The 17152-nt window shown below is 38.9% G+C and overlaps 1 protein-coding gene across 5 annotated transcripts in view; it reads right to left on the reverse strand.

Annotated features, from left to right (window-relative positions):
• Positions 1 to 17152, reverse strand: part of fam13b (family with sequence similarity 13 member B) — a 62768-nt gene that overhangs the window by 27015 nt on the left and 18601 nt on the right. For all 5 annotated transcript variants that reach the window (XM_053428392.1, XM_053428393.1, XM_053428394.1 and 2 more), the window contains exons 4-7: positions 16589 to 16801; positions 14876 to 15053; positions 14211 to 14355; positions 5105 to 5232 (exon numbers count right to left, since the gene is read on the reverse strand). In XM_053428392.1, coding sequence (XP_053284367.1) covers positions 5105 to 5232; positions 14211 to 14355; positions 14876 to 15053; positions 16589 to 16801 — 664 coding nt within the window. The remainder of the gene's footprint in view (positions 1 to 5104; positions 5233 to 14210; positions 14356 to 14875; positions 15054 to 16588; positions 16802 to 17152) is intronic.

Below are 17152 nucleotides of genomic sequence, written 5' to 3' on the forward strand. Positions count from 1 at the left end.
CAGGTCAGGGATAAAGTTGTGGAGAAATATGAAGCAGGGTTAGGTTATAAAAAAATATCCAGAGCTTTGAACATCTCTCTGAGCACCATAAAATCCATCATAAGAAAATGGAAAGAATATGGCACAACCGCAAACCTACCAAGAGGAGGCCGTCCACCCAAACTGAAGAGTCGGACAAGGAGAAAATTAATCAGAGAAGCAACCAGGAGGCCCATGGTTACTCTGGAGGAGTTGCAGAGATCCACAGCTGAGGTGGGAGAATCTGTCCACAGGACAACTATTAGTCGTCTACTCCACAAATCTGGCCTTTATGGAAGAGTGGCAAGAAGAAAGCCATTGTTGAAAGGGATCCATAAAAAATCCCGTTTGGAGTTTGCCAGAAGCCATGTGGGAGACACAGCAAACATGTGGAAGAAGGTGCTCTGGTCAGATGAGACCAAAATTGAACTTTTTGGCCTCAATGCAAAATGCTATGTGTGGCGAAAACCCAACACTGCCCATCACCCTGAGCACACCATCCCAACAGTGAAACATGGTGGTGGTAGCATCATGCTGTGGGGATGCTTCTCTTCAGCAGGTACAGGGAAACTGGTCAGAATAGAGGGAAAGATGGATGGAGCCAAATACAGGGAAATCCTTGAAGAAAATCTGATGCAGTCTGCAAAAGACTTGAGACTGGGGCGGAGGTTCATCTTCCAGCAGGACAATGACCCTAAACATACAGCCAGAGCTACAAAGGAATGGTTTGGATTAAAGAATGTTAATGTCTTAAAATGGCCCAGTCAAAGCCCAGATCTCAATCCAATAGAGAATCTATGGCAAGACTTGAAGATTGCGGTTCACAGACGGTCTCCATCCAATCTGACTGAGCTTCATCTTTTTTGCCAAGAAGAATGGACAAACCTTTCCATCTCTAGATGTGCAAAGCTGGCAGAGACATACCCCAAAAGACTTGCAGCTGTAATTGCAGCGAAAGGGGGTTCTACCAAGTATTGACACAGGGGGGTGAATACTTATGCACCCAACAGATGTCAACTTTTTTGTTCTCATTATTGTTTGTGTCACAATAAAATTTATTTTGCACCTCCAAAGTACTATGCATGTTTTGTTGATCAAACGGGAAAAAGTTTATTTAAGTCTATTTGAATTCCAGTTAGTAACAGTACATAATGGGAAAAAGTCCAAGGGGGGTGAATACTTATGCAAGGCACTGTAGGGACATTGGTTCCGCCCTTGACTTCAGGTAAATGACGTCCCCTTATGGGATGTTTGACTAAATAAGGGCACGTTTTTGTGTCCGAACATGTAGACACACTGGTCAAGAACATTCCTTCTGAACTCATCCATTAGCTGGTCAGAGATAATTCCCTAAGTCAAAAGTCATCCCAAAAAGTTAGAGTGCAAATAAGATAAACACCTGGAGGACTCTCCGAGAATGTCTGAGAGTCCAGAAGATAGGCATCATAACTATAAGCCTGTCTTTGTGTTTAAGGCACGTCCCAACATGGTCTACTCTAACGAATATACATGACAGGATAAAAATGACTAAATGTGACTAAAACTAATCTAAAGACTAAGACTAAATCAAAAACAGCTGCCAAAATTAACACCGCTTCCATTAATCCATCCCTTGCCCGGAGTGCAACCCTAGAGACCACTGCCCCCACTTTTTCCAGAACATGAGGGCAGCCTCATCAAAAATATTTTCCATAGAGAGAGAGAAAGTTAAGCGGAGTAGAGATGAAGCAGTGATGAGGGAAGAAGAGAGATCAGAAGATAATACCATGGATTAAATATAGATTTGAAATGAGCGGAGGATGTCAGCATGAAAGGTGTGTGGGTGTTTGTGAGCGTTGAAATTAAGTCTGTTGAGGGAACACTGCAGCGGCCACAGAGGACAGACTTTGCTATCCGTCAAGTACTTGACAAACAGGTCAGAGTGACTGAACAGGAACTTTCTCTTTATTTCTGAGTTGTCACAAAGCATTTATGTGTCAAAGAATAGCCGATAAACACACGGCCCAGTCACCACTCACCTCAGAAACACAGACGTATCCTGACTCATCAGAATCTTTAGGAGAGCACTAAAGGTCAAGACAAGGTTTTGAGACAGTGACGGTAAAACCGGGAGGAAAAGTGAAGAATAAATGAAAGGGACAGGAAATAATGGGTAGAGATAGGTAAGATAAGGAAAGAAAAAGTTTGGAAAATGTATGTTTTGCTCACACAAACACATGAAAACATCAATTCATTTTTTGTTTTGTCTGTTTGTGTGGCAAACAATTGTCATACTCCTAAATGTGGGACGTGTCAATTTAGTACCAGGAAATGATATGATTCCTGAAAATATTTACGGTAACATGTTGTAAATGTACTTGATGTACTAATGCACTAATGTAGCAAAAACTAAATTTCACCCATTAAGAGTTACAGACTGATTCTTAAAATGGTCAAAGACCAATATCATGGAAAGACATTGACTTTTCTACTGATAAAGTATTTCTACATTGCATTTACCTTTTCCATTTGTTGCATGTGTTACCAGTCATAGATAATTATATTTAAATGATGTAGACTTACATAAAGCTCTGCTTCCCATAATATAAGTCTGGGATATAGATGCCAGGGTGTCTGTCAACAATATTGGTTTTCTCAGGAGACTTAAACCAAACCTCCAAACTAAGAGAGATTTACGTCTACAACTAATGTCCTTATGTGTGTCGTTTGGCAGAAACAAGCCTGCATTGACATCGAACTTTTCTTTTCCTTTTGTGTAAGCAAGCAAAGAGACCGGCTATTCACTGTATCTGTGGCTGGCTCAAAGGATACTTGATATTTTTAGCAATTTAAACAGATGTATGTTCATAAATCTCTGCGTCAACATTGTTTTAAATTGCTCTGTGGTGTCTATACTGTCGTCTCGTGGGTTTACTAATACAGCAATAATCCCTCAGCCCAGACACTGAGGTTACACAAGGTCATAGGGATGATTGCTGAGGCCTGGCCGAGGCTAACAGAGAATTAAAACCAAATAAAACAATCACATTAGTCTTGAAGATCAAAAACGGTGTGAACAGAGTCGCTTATTTAAAAAATGTGCTGCATGTAACCCTCTGTCATATTCATAATTATTTAAGCTTTGCGTGCAGCCTGAGCATCGTGGTACAACAGCTGCCACCTAAGACCCTCACACACACACACACAGATGAGACACACAGGGAGGAATGCTCTGGTGGTGTCCCACAAACGATTTATAACTATTAAACTACTTAAATACCAAAAGAAAAACAGACACACAGCAGCCTGAGCGCGTCTTTTGTCCGTGACCTTATTTATCGTGACTGTTGAACCCTGGCACAGTGAGCTGAACTTGAAGTGGGACAACAGCATCATGGCAGCACATGCAAAGTGTTAAAATGCTTTCCTCAGCCAGCAACATCAACAATGAGTCTACCTTTTACATACACCTCTTTTAGCGACGCAGACAAACACTGTGTGCATTGTATGGTTTAAATCAAGCGAGCATTGGTGTGTGTCGCTATGTGGAACTGTGCGAGTTGTCTGTATGTGGATTACGGATTACTGTCTAATCATCTTAAAGGCCAGTAGGACACGACTGACGTACACACACACACACACACACACACACACACACACACACACACACACACACACACACACACACACACACACACACACACACACACACACACACACACACACACACACACACACACACACACACACACAGAGATTTATTGTTATACAGCACTTTACTTTATCTTACAATCTAAGGTAGTTGGCTACTGAGCACTTGGTGCAGTGCAAACGGAGCAAAACACACTTTGGTCCTGGTTTAAGCAACATGCGGTGTAATAACATGTCTGCATGAGCTGAAAATGTTTCATCTTGAATCTATTTGACAAAAATTGAGACGAAAGAAGACGAGCGTGTGGAGGGAAGAGAAAATAAATAATTGGAGTTCCTGGTGAGTTCGTTTGGAGGTGGAGCGGAACATAAACACACACACACACACACACAGACTCCACGCACACTGTCAATTTGTGCATCTCAACCAGTTTACTGCTCATGTATGCAGTCTTTACATGTTGGGTGCACAAATAGGCCCTGGGGTCATATTTGTGCGGATGAGATGATGATATGTTGTTTTGAAAGTAAAGATTTACAACTCATTCTGTTCTGTGCTGACTTGAGTTTATCACGGCACAAGTCTTAAACTTAAAACCTTGGAATCTAATTTAAGATTTAAAAAAGCTGTACTTTTCCCATATTTTCAACCTATACGGGAGATTACAGTACGTGGTGTAAAATGTGTTGTTTTCTATGTACAGTTGTCTGGGAGTAAGGCTCAGTAATCAACTTAAATGAGATCAGCAGATCAGAAGAACCAGAGTTATCATGTCCCTGCAGGAGGATTGAACTCTGGTCCCTCAGCCTGGGGAGGGGGGCTCATTATCCTGCGTACGTGAGCGTCTCCATGAGAGAAGTTTTGTCTACTGGTTGGTTACCAGTTAATGATCATTGAGGGGTCATCACACTGCGTCGCTCTGCATCTTTAGGTGTGACCAACTGGAAACTGCCAGAACATTTAGTATGAGCAGCCTCTCGTGATGAAGCAGTGCTATGAAAGTGCTGTAGCTCTGACATGTCCTGTGTCAACAAATTATTATTTTAATCCTGACTTAATCTTCCACCATTAGCAACTCAGTCTGATCCATCTCTTGTGCTTTATGAACTATGATGAAATGAGCCTCTCAACTGAATTCAAAATTCATCATAAGAAAAAGTTGCTACAGATAAGTGGTTCAAGTTTAAAAATGTATGAAGGGCATAATCAGGGAAGGAAAATTATCTTCACTCGAAAATCCATGATACATGAATAAAAGTTCCCGAGCAGAGCAGCAGATAACTGAGCGACTGAATAACCGATTGGAGGGATGGTGATTACCATGTAAACATAATGTCCTGGTATTTAAATCCAGTCAGGGACCTTTTGTCACCTGTCGTAACCTCTGTCAAATCCCATCTTTTGAAAGTGATTATCTTGTCTAAAATCATATCAAGCACAGGCGTAGTATCTCACCTGGCTGCAGGGCTTTCGTCAGTGTGATTGTGTTGTGGTGAGTCGGAGGAGGCGGGACCCTCCTCCTCGTCCTGGGGGAGCTCTTCACATTCCGCCTCACACTTATCATCGTCCAACAGCTCGGTGATCTGAAGACAGAAATAGAAAAAGAACAACAAAGGTTAGCACTAAAATCATATTCATTTATTTAGATGATTTATTTTTTATTTTTATTACAGGTCAACTGTTTTGGCCAATTACTGGTTTTGGCCAATTACCAGTGGAAACACTGGTTTCTTTGTAGCTGTCATATCCTCCAAAATTAAACAATTTGAATTTAATAAAATAATTTACAATACATTTTCATGTTGTTTCATCTGACTTCAGTAGACTGACAACTGCAAAATAGTTACTGCAATTGCAGACTTGCAAAGACCATCTGATAAAGTGAAAAGCCTTAGAAGCAAATTCTTGGAACTGACATTTTAGCCTCAGGACGGACTTCAGGGGATGAGAAGTCCTCGTCCCTCCCCCCAGAATTAACAAGATTCCATGGTTATTAAAGAGATTTGCAAACTTTCAAAGTTTAAAATCTAATTTACAAAAAGATGTTCTTGGTAGCAAAGTTTACTTATTTAACAGACTTCTCTAGAAAGCATGTGTGATGTTGGGAGTTCATAACGAGCTTTCACAGCGGGGGACAAATAACAATTCATTCTTTATTTCCTTTTTTTTAGTGACTGAAGAATTGCACTAGACAGAAATTAGCAGAAAACATTTCTAGCTACAGAGATTCAAAGAAAGGTGTTAAACTGATCAAATAATCTTCTTTGAACATACAGTCTGTGTAAAACAGGGACAAGACATCACAGTTTGTTCCATAAATAGAGATGAAGCATAAGCGTAACACACCGACACCTCAGATACAATGGATCGAGATACAGAAAATCTTCTTGGAAGGAGAAATAGAGGGAGTGAGCGTGAAGACAGGATGAGAAGAAGGAAGGAGGGATGGAGGGTTTAAAGTGATTTACTGTGCTGCTCGGTCAGTGAAGTATCGTTTTCATGTTGACTGAGTAATGTACCCCTTCCAGTCACATTACACATTATGTAACAAGCAAACTATGAATCCATGATACTATGTCAAAACTATTGTATTGCTAGACATAAAATAAAATGCTATAACAGATGTTGATACGTCCTGATTTATATACCAGGCAGCTTTTTGATTTACAAAAAAAAAATTATTGATTTAGATTTCAATAGAAAAAGAGGAAAGAAAAAATATGGCTGTGTTAAGTGAAAAATATTTAGCATTTATGGAGAAAATAAAGCTAGGAGAGATTTTGCAATGAGAGTATTTTTAAGTATTTTAGTTTTAGTTTAAAAAAGCAAAGCAATGCGTATTTGTTCCTTTTACAAGTGGAATGGAAACTGGAACCGGCAGTTTAGAGCCCCATGAACATAGGGACATTTGAATAATTACATAATATTGTTTATAGTATCACATTCGGAAAACAAAAGAATGACATTACATTGTTATTTTGACCAGTGCAGCTCAACCCTGGGTTAAAGCCAGAGGTAATGGTGACCAATAAAGGGAGTGAGGAAAGGGTAGAGAGAGCCAGAGGCAGAAGAAGAAGGGAGTGATGAAAGGCAGAAAGAAATCAATCTGACAGTAAAAGAGAGGGTGAAAGAAGTGCCAGAGAGAAGGCAGGGAGGAGATTAAATATGTGGACAGAAATAACTCATCATATTACACTTTGCTCACAGCAAAGTCACACAAAGAGAAATCCTTGGGCTGGACTTTACCAATGATATCGAATTATCTCTTTTCTGCCAATTACATTTCAAGGGATAATAATTCTTGTGGTTGGTTATTGGTTTTATATCTAATATAACATTACTCACTGAAGGTACCTTTTTCTTTTTCATGTTTTTAATGCACAGTTAAACATAGACGAGGTTAAACAGCCATGAATGAGATTCGTCATCACAAGACTCTTTTTTTTCCTCCGTGACATTTTCACCCTGTCTCCTTAACCACCACCCCCCTCACTCATGTCAACAGCAACACCAACTGCTGCTGTCACCGTGTCGTCGCTATGGAAACATCTTTTCTAGGAGCTATGATTGGCTGTCAGGGCATTCTTACATCATTTCATGTGCAGACCAGGAAGGATGAGTCACAGGACTCCTCTGTGTGTGTGTGTGTGTGTGTGTCTCAGTGTGTGTCAGTGTGTGTTTGTATGTGTTTCTGTTTGTCAACTATATTAATAAGCAATATGGAAATAAAACCAATACTGCAAATCATAAGGTCCTCATACTTCACATAACAGCCGTGTGCAGCTCTTGTGTACAGAGTCACGTAATTAAATGCACTTCAATTCTTTAATTTCAATACCTGTGCACACCCAGTCTGAGTGCCCTTGTGTTCTCTGCTGTATAAATTATAGTTGAATAAAATTAACCCAGTGACACTTCAACATTTATAAAAAAAAGCAGCCAAATATTTATTGCTATATATTATAATCTGCTACACTGTCAAATGAAAATTATGACTGAAAATGAATGACATTAATCCATATGAGACTATAAATCTAAACAATCTAGAGGGACAATAACATCTCTCCATTAAATTAAATAGCCCTGTGGAAAGCTAGGAATAAAAACCGCAGGATTGTAGGCCATAAAAACGTGGATTGAAAAGTCTGATCCCCTTTACAATGATGTAAAAATTCATTCAGACCCATTCTGCAGTAATATGCAAGAATGATACCTTGAATATAACCTTAAATTAAACACCAGCTTCAAAGAGCATATTCTATCAAGGCCGCTGATCAGCGACGTGGAAACAACAAGCCTGGATGTCACCTTATAAACAGAAGTCACTTTGTGTCGACCCATTAAAACACACGCTGAAATGATGAACAATAAAACAGGAACGTGTAAGTGCCACCTGAGCTATAAGTGTTTATTCCTACTGCACGAAAATATGATGAGGGCTTCTGCTGACTTAAGTTATCAGAAAGCCTTTGAGTTGACGTAACAACATTAAGGGATAAGTGTCGTTAAATCCTGTCAGGATGACCTGTCATTCACAGGGCTGGAAATATTATCCCTTTATTTTGGACGGTGGAAAACTTTAATCGCATTAAGGCACAAATCACTGAGGTTAAACGGAGCAGTTGCTATGTTTAATGTGTGAGTTAGCTTGTACATGTGATTCAGAGGTTTGAAAACAGAGAAACAAGATTCAGTGGCTTTATTAACTGGCTGTTGAACTGTAACTGGGGCAAGAACACAGAACAATGAAAACTGACTGCGGCTGACCCACAGTATATCAGTGGTTTTAAAGGTTCTTTTATATTCAACCTTTATTATACTATGAATATAGTCAATACCTCAGTCCTTCTTTATTTGATATAACCTCTATATTTCCAATGTAAGTATTTTACCTGCCCTGCTGAATGTGTTTTGAAAATGTTGTCTAAAAACACCTGATGAGAACAACTGATTAAGTAGAATCAAATCCCCCTGAAAACAAATAGATTAGGTTTAAATCATATACATGAAAAGTTGATAACTAGATGGTTTTATTACTTTGCCAAATCCCAACAGTCTCTTCTAATTCAATCAATCTGCACTTAATTGCACAACCTCCACTTTTTCCCATCATATGCCATGAATTATTCACAGAGGAATTGGTGAAAATGTGAAAAGAAAAAGCTATTTCACAATGTTAAAGAAAGTGGAAAAATAAATCCTGCATACACTCCATAATGTGATGGCTTCTTTCTCTGCCAATGACTCATTCTTTCACCAAGTTTTGTGCGAATACAGTAGTGTTTGTTTAATTCTGCTTACAAACAACAAACAGACGGTGGCAAAAAACCAAACCTCCTTGGCAGAGATATAAAATACAGAACTGCTCCTCAATTAAAATGAATCTGATCCTACTCACTCCACTCATATCTGAGCTTGAGGAGAGATTGCGAATATACAAGGTACTTGCAAAACCAGAAAGAATCCAAATAATTGTTAAGTGAAGAATATCTAAAAGAAAATAAACATGTTAGTATTTAAGTGGCAGAATTTAAGCAGTGAAAAAAAACTCCAAACTATTCTACACGTCTTCTCGCTCATCCTTTTCTGCGTGACTGCACTGTTTACTTGCAGCAGCAGGTCCACTGGAGATAAGTCCTCTGGCCTAACGTCCCTGCAGTGAGTGGGCCGTGTGATGCAGCTTTCAATTTAAGAAAGTGTGGAAAGCCACTGATTTATGGACATTCGCATTCTCTCCGACTACTCATAACATGCTGTCAAAGTGAATACATCAACACACACGGGTTGTGTTTGATTGAACAAAAAAAAAAGTGTGTTCGTACTATGTGTCCCCTCAGAGACATTAAACATCTCTCTGCAATGTCTTAGATAGGTTATTGCTTGTATACACTCCAACCTACTATAAGATGTTCCCTGCTACTGAACATTGTGACATCTTCTGGTATCACTAACGTTAGTCCATTTGCCCTGTTCTAATTAATGTCCACAGTCCAGGGTACAGTTGTACATTCGCTGCGACATCTGTAACGTGGCTCAGCTCCAGAAGCACTCCACTAACTTGGCACAGGCAAAGTAACAGGCTAAACGCTGATTTGTTTATCTGCTGTGGTTAAACGAACAGACGAGGTAAAGTAAGGACGTCTTCAGTCCTGTGTTAGCAGCCCAGCTTCCACTAAAGCCCATTAGACACACAAAATACTCAACTGTGCTGGTTTCATCTGCCCATTGCTTGGCTAAGAGGTTGCCACTGCATTGATGATGCGTATGGCTGTATTCAGACAGGATATTAACAGGATATTTACAGTAGAAACATCTTACTTGAAATATATTTAACACCTGTTGTGTGAGAGGGAGCAATATCAAGAAGTGCGAGTTCAAAAGTCCTGAAAAAAAAACAATTAATGTCCAATTCAATTTTAATTTCATTATCATGTGTTTAGAGAATCCAATCTCTTTTATAATGTAGAGAGATCCATAAATGAATATACATATATAAAAATAATTTGGGTCTCTTTCAAATTCCTCATTGCCATTCCTCATTGCGCAGGTTAATTATATTGGATATTCAATGTTCTTTTAATTTTCCTGTGCATACTTTGCCAAATGTTTCTGTCTCATTATATAAATACAATGACTTCAGAGCTATGCACGCTGAGAAATGTACATGGGCACAAAAAGAGTAATATTGCTGTTGCAACATCACATGTCTGTCTTTTGTCTGAAAGTATTTCAAATTCAGTGGTTAATCAAATCAATCCTACAAACCATGTCTTGTTTTCTCTACAACCAAGTTCACAGCAGGTCCAAAACAATGGGGTGTGACCTTGTTAGACAGAACAGTTTGCTTGCTTTTCATGGTCACTACACACTGCTGCTGCACTGCTGCTGCAATAAGTATTTGGACAGATACACATGTGTTGTTCTTCAGGCTCTGGGCCTCAGCACATTTAATCTAAAACAACAAAATGGATACTACAATAAAGAGCCAAGTCTCGTCATTGTTTTGAGTGGGTCTAGGCCAAAATTGAAAGAACTGTGTGGAGGACACAAAAATAACAGTACATTCTCAAAGAAAGGCATTGGGTATACTTAAAAACTATAAAAAGGGAAATGAGTTGGTTGACAAATGAACACAAGTTTTATGGATGAGCTGAAAATCATTAGCATGGTGAAGAAAAGCCTGTCAATTACTGCACAGAATACTCTCCAAAGTGTAGGCATACATTTTCCTTGTTAACAAGAGAAGACTTCATGACTATAACTGCAGAGTCACCACAAGATGCAACACCCTGATAAACCTCATAAAACAGAGAGATTCAGCTGCAGGGAACTAAAAACAAACAAAAAGAAACCAGTGGTGTTCTTGAACAAATTCAAAAAGACAGACAAAATAAACTAAAGCCCTATTAATATTATGGAAAGAGGAACTTGTCGAGATTAAAAAGGAACAGCTCGTGATTCAGAGTCAGCAGATGTGATACACTTATTCTCTATACCTTCTATTTAGTTTATAAACCCACTCAAATTGAATTAGATTCTCAGCACTTTAATGTAGCAGCCAACATTACTATTATGTAATTGAAAAACAGAGAAGCTGTCCAAATACTCGCGCTCTGGATAATATAATTCAAAAGACAACGGCTTAATTATGGTACAAGACATAATATATTTATTGTGACTACAATCTGTTTTCTGTCTGCAGTGCTTTCTTAGAATGTGTGCTGAGGAATCAAAACTGACCCTGACAGTGAAGCCTTCACACTCAGCTCCGTCAAGAACCTTGAGTTCTCTCGGGTGTGAACGCACAGAAACTGAAGTACTGAAGTTTGATCTAAAACAAATAAGTAAATCATTTTCAGTAGCATTTATTTGTTCCCTGCTGTGTCCATAGGCCCCAGAAGTAAAATACAATAGCTGAATGAAAACAAACAACCACTGGTGTCATCACAACAGCAACAACAGCAACAACAAGCCTGAGCAAAGATTCACGCAGCACCTTAACAACACAATTCCATTGACTTGTATTTTGTCAACAAAGGAAACCAAACTACAGCTTGGCGCTTGTCAGCCTCATTGAGATTCACAGCCCCAAACATACCACAAAACAACAACAGTATTCTTCTCTCTCTCTGTCACATCCTACATCTTTCATCTGATTCTTTGTCCAACTCCCATTTTAACGTTTACATGGACAGTTTTTTCTGTAGTTTAATTTGGAATTGTCCTTAACCCTGTGATCATTTTACTTAGTTACTCTTAAGTCTTATTGAAGCTTTAAAGTCCAAGCATGTAGCATGTGTGTGGGAGATAATCCCCTCCATGAGTGTTTGATCACACAGAGCCATCCCCAGTGTAGTGCAGGGGGCTGCAGGTGTGAGATGCAGAATTACATCATCACCAGCTTTTTTTATTCTTCTCTCCCGTTGTTGTATTCTTTTTCCTCTCTCTCTCGCCATTTCTCCCCCATCTTCCTGTCTGCGTTCTCCTCCTCCTACTTTTCTAACCTCTCTCTTACATAAAACACAGGAATCGCTGCTTGGATGATTTGTCTTTACAGATTCAGTCTCTCAGAGCGCCTTGTCCTCCTCTGCTCCTTTTCTCATTGTCCCTCTGGATAATTTTATATTCTCATTCATCTGAGAGAACAGCCAATATAATTTACAATGGGAGACAGAAGGAAAAAGCCAGATAGATAAGGTAATTGAATTTGGAAAATAAAAATAAATTCAATGATTTGCATGGGAGGATTTTTTACTCAAGTTTACTGCTAATCTGAATTTCAACGTAATTTGTTTTCTTTTACAAAACCAGAGTTTTTGTACGAGATTAGATGTTTTAATGAATTTAAGGAAGGACATCGCAGATAACAACTCCAAGGACTCAAGATGGCGAAAATAGCAGAAAAATAGCAAAACAGCCTTTAAAAGGAAGGGAATTTGTGAAGAAGAAGAGAACTAAAGCAGACATAAATAACGTTTTTGAATAGTTGACCTATTGCAGATACTATAAGGTTTCTATTTCTCTTTACCTTCTGACCACAATCTCACAATGACTTACACTGTAACCTTTCACTTCAACATAAAACTGTCTCGTGCTTATCGTGTTTGTGCTTACGTTGACATTTAATAACAATGAAATAAAGAACAACCTGATGTTAAATGTTACCTTTGCCACACATTGCACTGTTGTGTTGCCGGGGTAACAGAGGGAAATGCCTTTGAGTTTGTTTAGTCTGTCGCTTTCTGTTTGTTCAACGCCGGCCTGAGACAACAACAGGAATGTATAGTGGGAGACAGACTATATCTAAAGCCACTGTGCACAGTGGGTGTGCCAAGTTGTTCCAGATTCTTTTTCAATTTTTGTTCAGGAATACAATGTACTGTTGATAAATAGATAGAGGACGTGGGTACAGCTGAAGAGCATTACTTACATTCCTACACACTAAGCGGCTTATTAATTATTCTCAGCCTGAAGTCACTGTTGCACTAAAGGCACTCATTCAGTTCCTGTCAATATTGATGTTAATGTTACAAGATCTTTTAATAAATAAAAATCAATAATCACTGGTAAATGATTCATACATCTACTGCTGAAGATATTGAGAATTCAAATAAATGAAGGTGTTTGTTCAAACTAATTCAGAAAAAGCAGAAGACTTCTTATTTCTTTTCAGATTTTTTCATGCAGTTCATTTTTGTAATGAAGGACCCAACCAGGTCTGTTTTTATATAAATTCTTTTGAACATATCAAGCATGATAACATTCAGCTCAAAACCTGAAGTTAATAAATTCACAAACCTGATTTGTTAAATAAAAAATTATTCATCTGAAGATATATGAAACCGTTCTATGCCACATTACTCTATATCACCACTCATTTTTCTCTGGTAAATCTTGTATTTATCGCTGTCTTTTTCCACTATGTAATCTAATCGCATACCAACATTTTAATCTTCTACTTTTTATCAAAGGATTAGTCTGATTCCACCCAGAAGGAATCTCAACCCTGACCTTGGCAGAGTTAAATGCCACATTCTAGTATTTGGGCACAGAGGAAGAAAGAAAAAAAAAAGAGAGAAGAACACAAAGACGAGGTTTATAATTTCTTTGCTCATATATCAGGAATGTCGACATTTGGCAAACAGCATCCAAAACATAGTCTTAACGTCGTGGTATATCTAGACTATATTCTGCTTTTTTATTATGATGTTTTTTGTACATTTTTCCATATGTTTTATTTCTTTTATCACTTAATAAATCATCACTTCAAAGGTGTTAATTCTATATAGAGTGGATTTATAGGCTGGTATTAAGAAAAGGACAATACGCTAAGAGGACAACTTCTCTGTGAGATGTGATGAAATGTTTTTCTGCTGACAGCTTGAACTAAATGTGAATCATCTGGAAAGTTAATTAACAAAATTATTAATAAAACCACTTTTTCTTAAATGTGTACTATTTGTATATTACCAGATATGCAAGCAGATAGTGATTCACAGTATTAGAGACAGACTGATTGAGAATATGCAGACATGTGGAGACATGTTGAGATGAGCAGTACCTGTTCGTTGATGGAGCTGTAGTCGTTGGTGGTGGAGACATCATCGTCCTCTGAGTCAAACAGGTAATCCTGGTTGTCCAGCAGCTCTGCCAGGACTCTGCTTACAGTCTCCTGGTCCCTGAGGTCCTCTCCTTCTGATGATAGACTGCAGATGGAAGACAAGAAAGGGTTGTGTTGAGTGTGCGATGCCACCGATTGGATATTCAATAATTCTAGTAGCTGAATAAACGTCTGTGAAAGTGCTTATGTGTTTTGACGTATTTTTTACACACATGGATGCTTTCTTGATCATTGTTAAATGAAGAAGGCATAGCAGTACAGCTGTCGGACCAATCTGTGGCTGTACCAGCTGCAGTGCCAAATGTGAGGCTTCAGTGAAATCAATTTCTCCATTACAGCAATCCTGATTCATTTCTGTTGATTTGATGATATGGGCCAATTCGAGCTAGATGAGTTTATTTCTAATGCATACATTTGAAGGCAGTTCTGTTGCTATAAATTATGACTTCACGCTCAGACATATAAATTTAAACAACACAAAAAAGCTAAACAGATATTCTTGCCTGTCCTCTGCACATAATACTTGACAGTTTAGCTTTTTTTTTGCAAAGGCACAGTGATAGTGTTAATCACAATTATTAGATTGCCCTGTACAGGCATCTTACTGGAATATGTCTGGCCCGAAGACGGCGGCCAGCGCCCCGACGTTCCAGCTCTCCTGCTGAAGGGATGCCACGCTGGCCAGGAAGCGGCACAGGAAACGCAGAAGGCCGTAGTTCAGCTGGGGAAGCTGCTGCAGCAGGTACTTCAGGTTTCTACACAGCTCTTCCTCATTGCTGTAATCTAGGGATGGTTCAAAATAGACTTGTGGTTATGATTAAACACGCAACTATTAACATGCTCCTAACCTCCATTGCACATCTCTTACTCACTGTTATTACGGTAAACTGTTTCACTGCAAAAAGGGTGTTGGTTTATAGTTCCCATTAGCACCAGTGCACTTTATACATGCCGCACTTAATGCTGCTACACAGCTTTTTTATGACTGTGTGTAACTTATAATGTTCTCCTTTGTGTTCTTTCTGTGAAAGTATGACACAGTTGTAAACGTGTTCAACCCTCTGAGGTGAAATGAACTAAAAGAGGATATGGATTATGGAATGAGTAATTCCTGCTGTAGTTCAGTAGTTCCATTATAGAATAGTTAAAAATGTACGACATAAAATGGAGAGCCTGTAAAAACATTACTAATCCTGCAATCTGCATTTCAGCCACAGGAACAACCATCAACATGAGAAGAGGATTAGAGCAGATTATCTCTGATAGAAACAATTGTAGACAAACAGTAAAAACGAAGCACGTGGGAAATTTGGAGAGGTGATAATAGATATTTTCCATTAAAACAGGTATAATTCCACTTCTTAGTTTGGTGAAAACTTTATCTGATTTCGGTCAGAAGAACCATTAATGATATATTCCAAAATACCTGCAATCTACATCTGTGTTTCCCATTGTTTTAAGGAGGAACCCAAAATAAATTATACTTCCCCTAAAAACATGAAAGATCTTAAGTGTTTTGCTCTGTTGCTTCGTGGAGCTGTCTGCAGTGCTCAATTGTCGTCACCGTCACATTCTCTTAGAAACACATAGACAACAGACCCTGCTGTCATAGATGGACTGGTGCCCAAACAGACAACTCCAGAAAGTTTCGTTTTTTCATGTTTTCCTGTGCAGGCAGGCAGAACACTGCCGCTCTCTTCTTTGGCCAATTCAGGGTGTGCACGAGAGCATGTTGTGTGCATGTGACTGACCGGAGTTGTTGTTGAGTCGTGCTCCCAACCTAGCGGTAGCTGCCACCACCGATAAAAAATTATTCTGATAGAAACACTGATCATGATTATCTTTTCTTTGTTTTTACAAAAATGCCTATAACTAAAGAATAAATAACTAAGGCAACTAAAAGAAACTGTAAAGGAAGAGATATCCAGGATCATGTTTGGAAGTTTGTTTCAGCCAGTTTCCACTTAATTTAGAGATCAACTGTACTATGTGTTCACAGCTTAGCTTGGATCTGTCTCCATAGTCACAATCATAACAGGTTCAAAAATGTAATACCATCTTTAAATAAATCCCAAAATGGAGAACAAGAGTGTGTTTCACTTCTATTTTTATGTCTCTGTATTTGGTCAGATTAGGCCCTAAACAGGGGATTTACAAAACCATTAAACTTCAAACCAAAGTGAAGTAAAAATGGATCAGTATCTGCAACAAGCACCAGAAAAAATAGTAGTGGACAAAAAGAGAGTGGGGCGAGTGTGTGGAGAAATATACATAAGAGCATTAGAGGTGTATAAGAAGTCCATGTCACACACACACACCTTGGTGTAGCTGTAGAATGTGTCCCTGTATCGCTGTTGGTATAACGGGCTCAGGAAGCTCCTGCAGGAAGAGCCGCAGCAAACTGACCGCTGACGCCAGGTCAGCCTCCTTCTCCAGCTCCACCTCCTCACCACTGTCATAGCGCTGACGCAGCCAATCCACACGCTCTGCGTTGCCATTAACCAGGAAGAGCCCCTCCAGGTCCAGATGACCTGATGATAGAAACATCAATAATTACTTAGTCATGTATTAATACTTTTAGTACTGTTAGAGTGTATTTCTCGATATTTAATACGTTGAGCTTGGTTGATTATTGAGGCCAAATACGTGTTCGTAATGAACCAGGACAGAAAGGTGGAAAAGTACAAGAAAAAAACTGAATAGGATTTTTGGAACTTTCATTATAGCTGACATGTCCATAATCATTTGTGCAACAAACTATCTGCTCACCTTGCATGATGTTGTGTTTGTATTATTGATTGTGGCGACACATGAATCTCTTGCAAAACATGTTTGTGTTTTTCACAGCTCGGATCACTACTGTTGGTATTACAACAATTCTT

Source organism: Pleuronectes platessa, chromosome 8 (assembly GCF_947347685.1).
Source record: "Pleuronectes platessa chromosome 8, fPlePla1.1, whole genome shotgun sequence".
In the NCBI taxonomy this organism is placed as follows: domain Eukaryota; kingdom Metazoa; phylum Chordata; class Actinopteri; order Pleuronectiformes; family Pleuronectidae; genus Pleuronectes; species Pleuronectes platessa.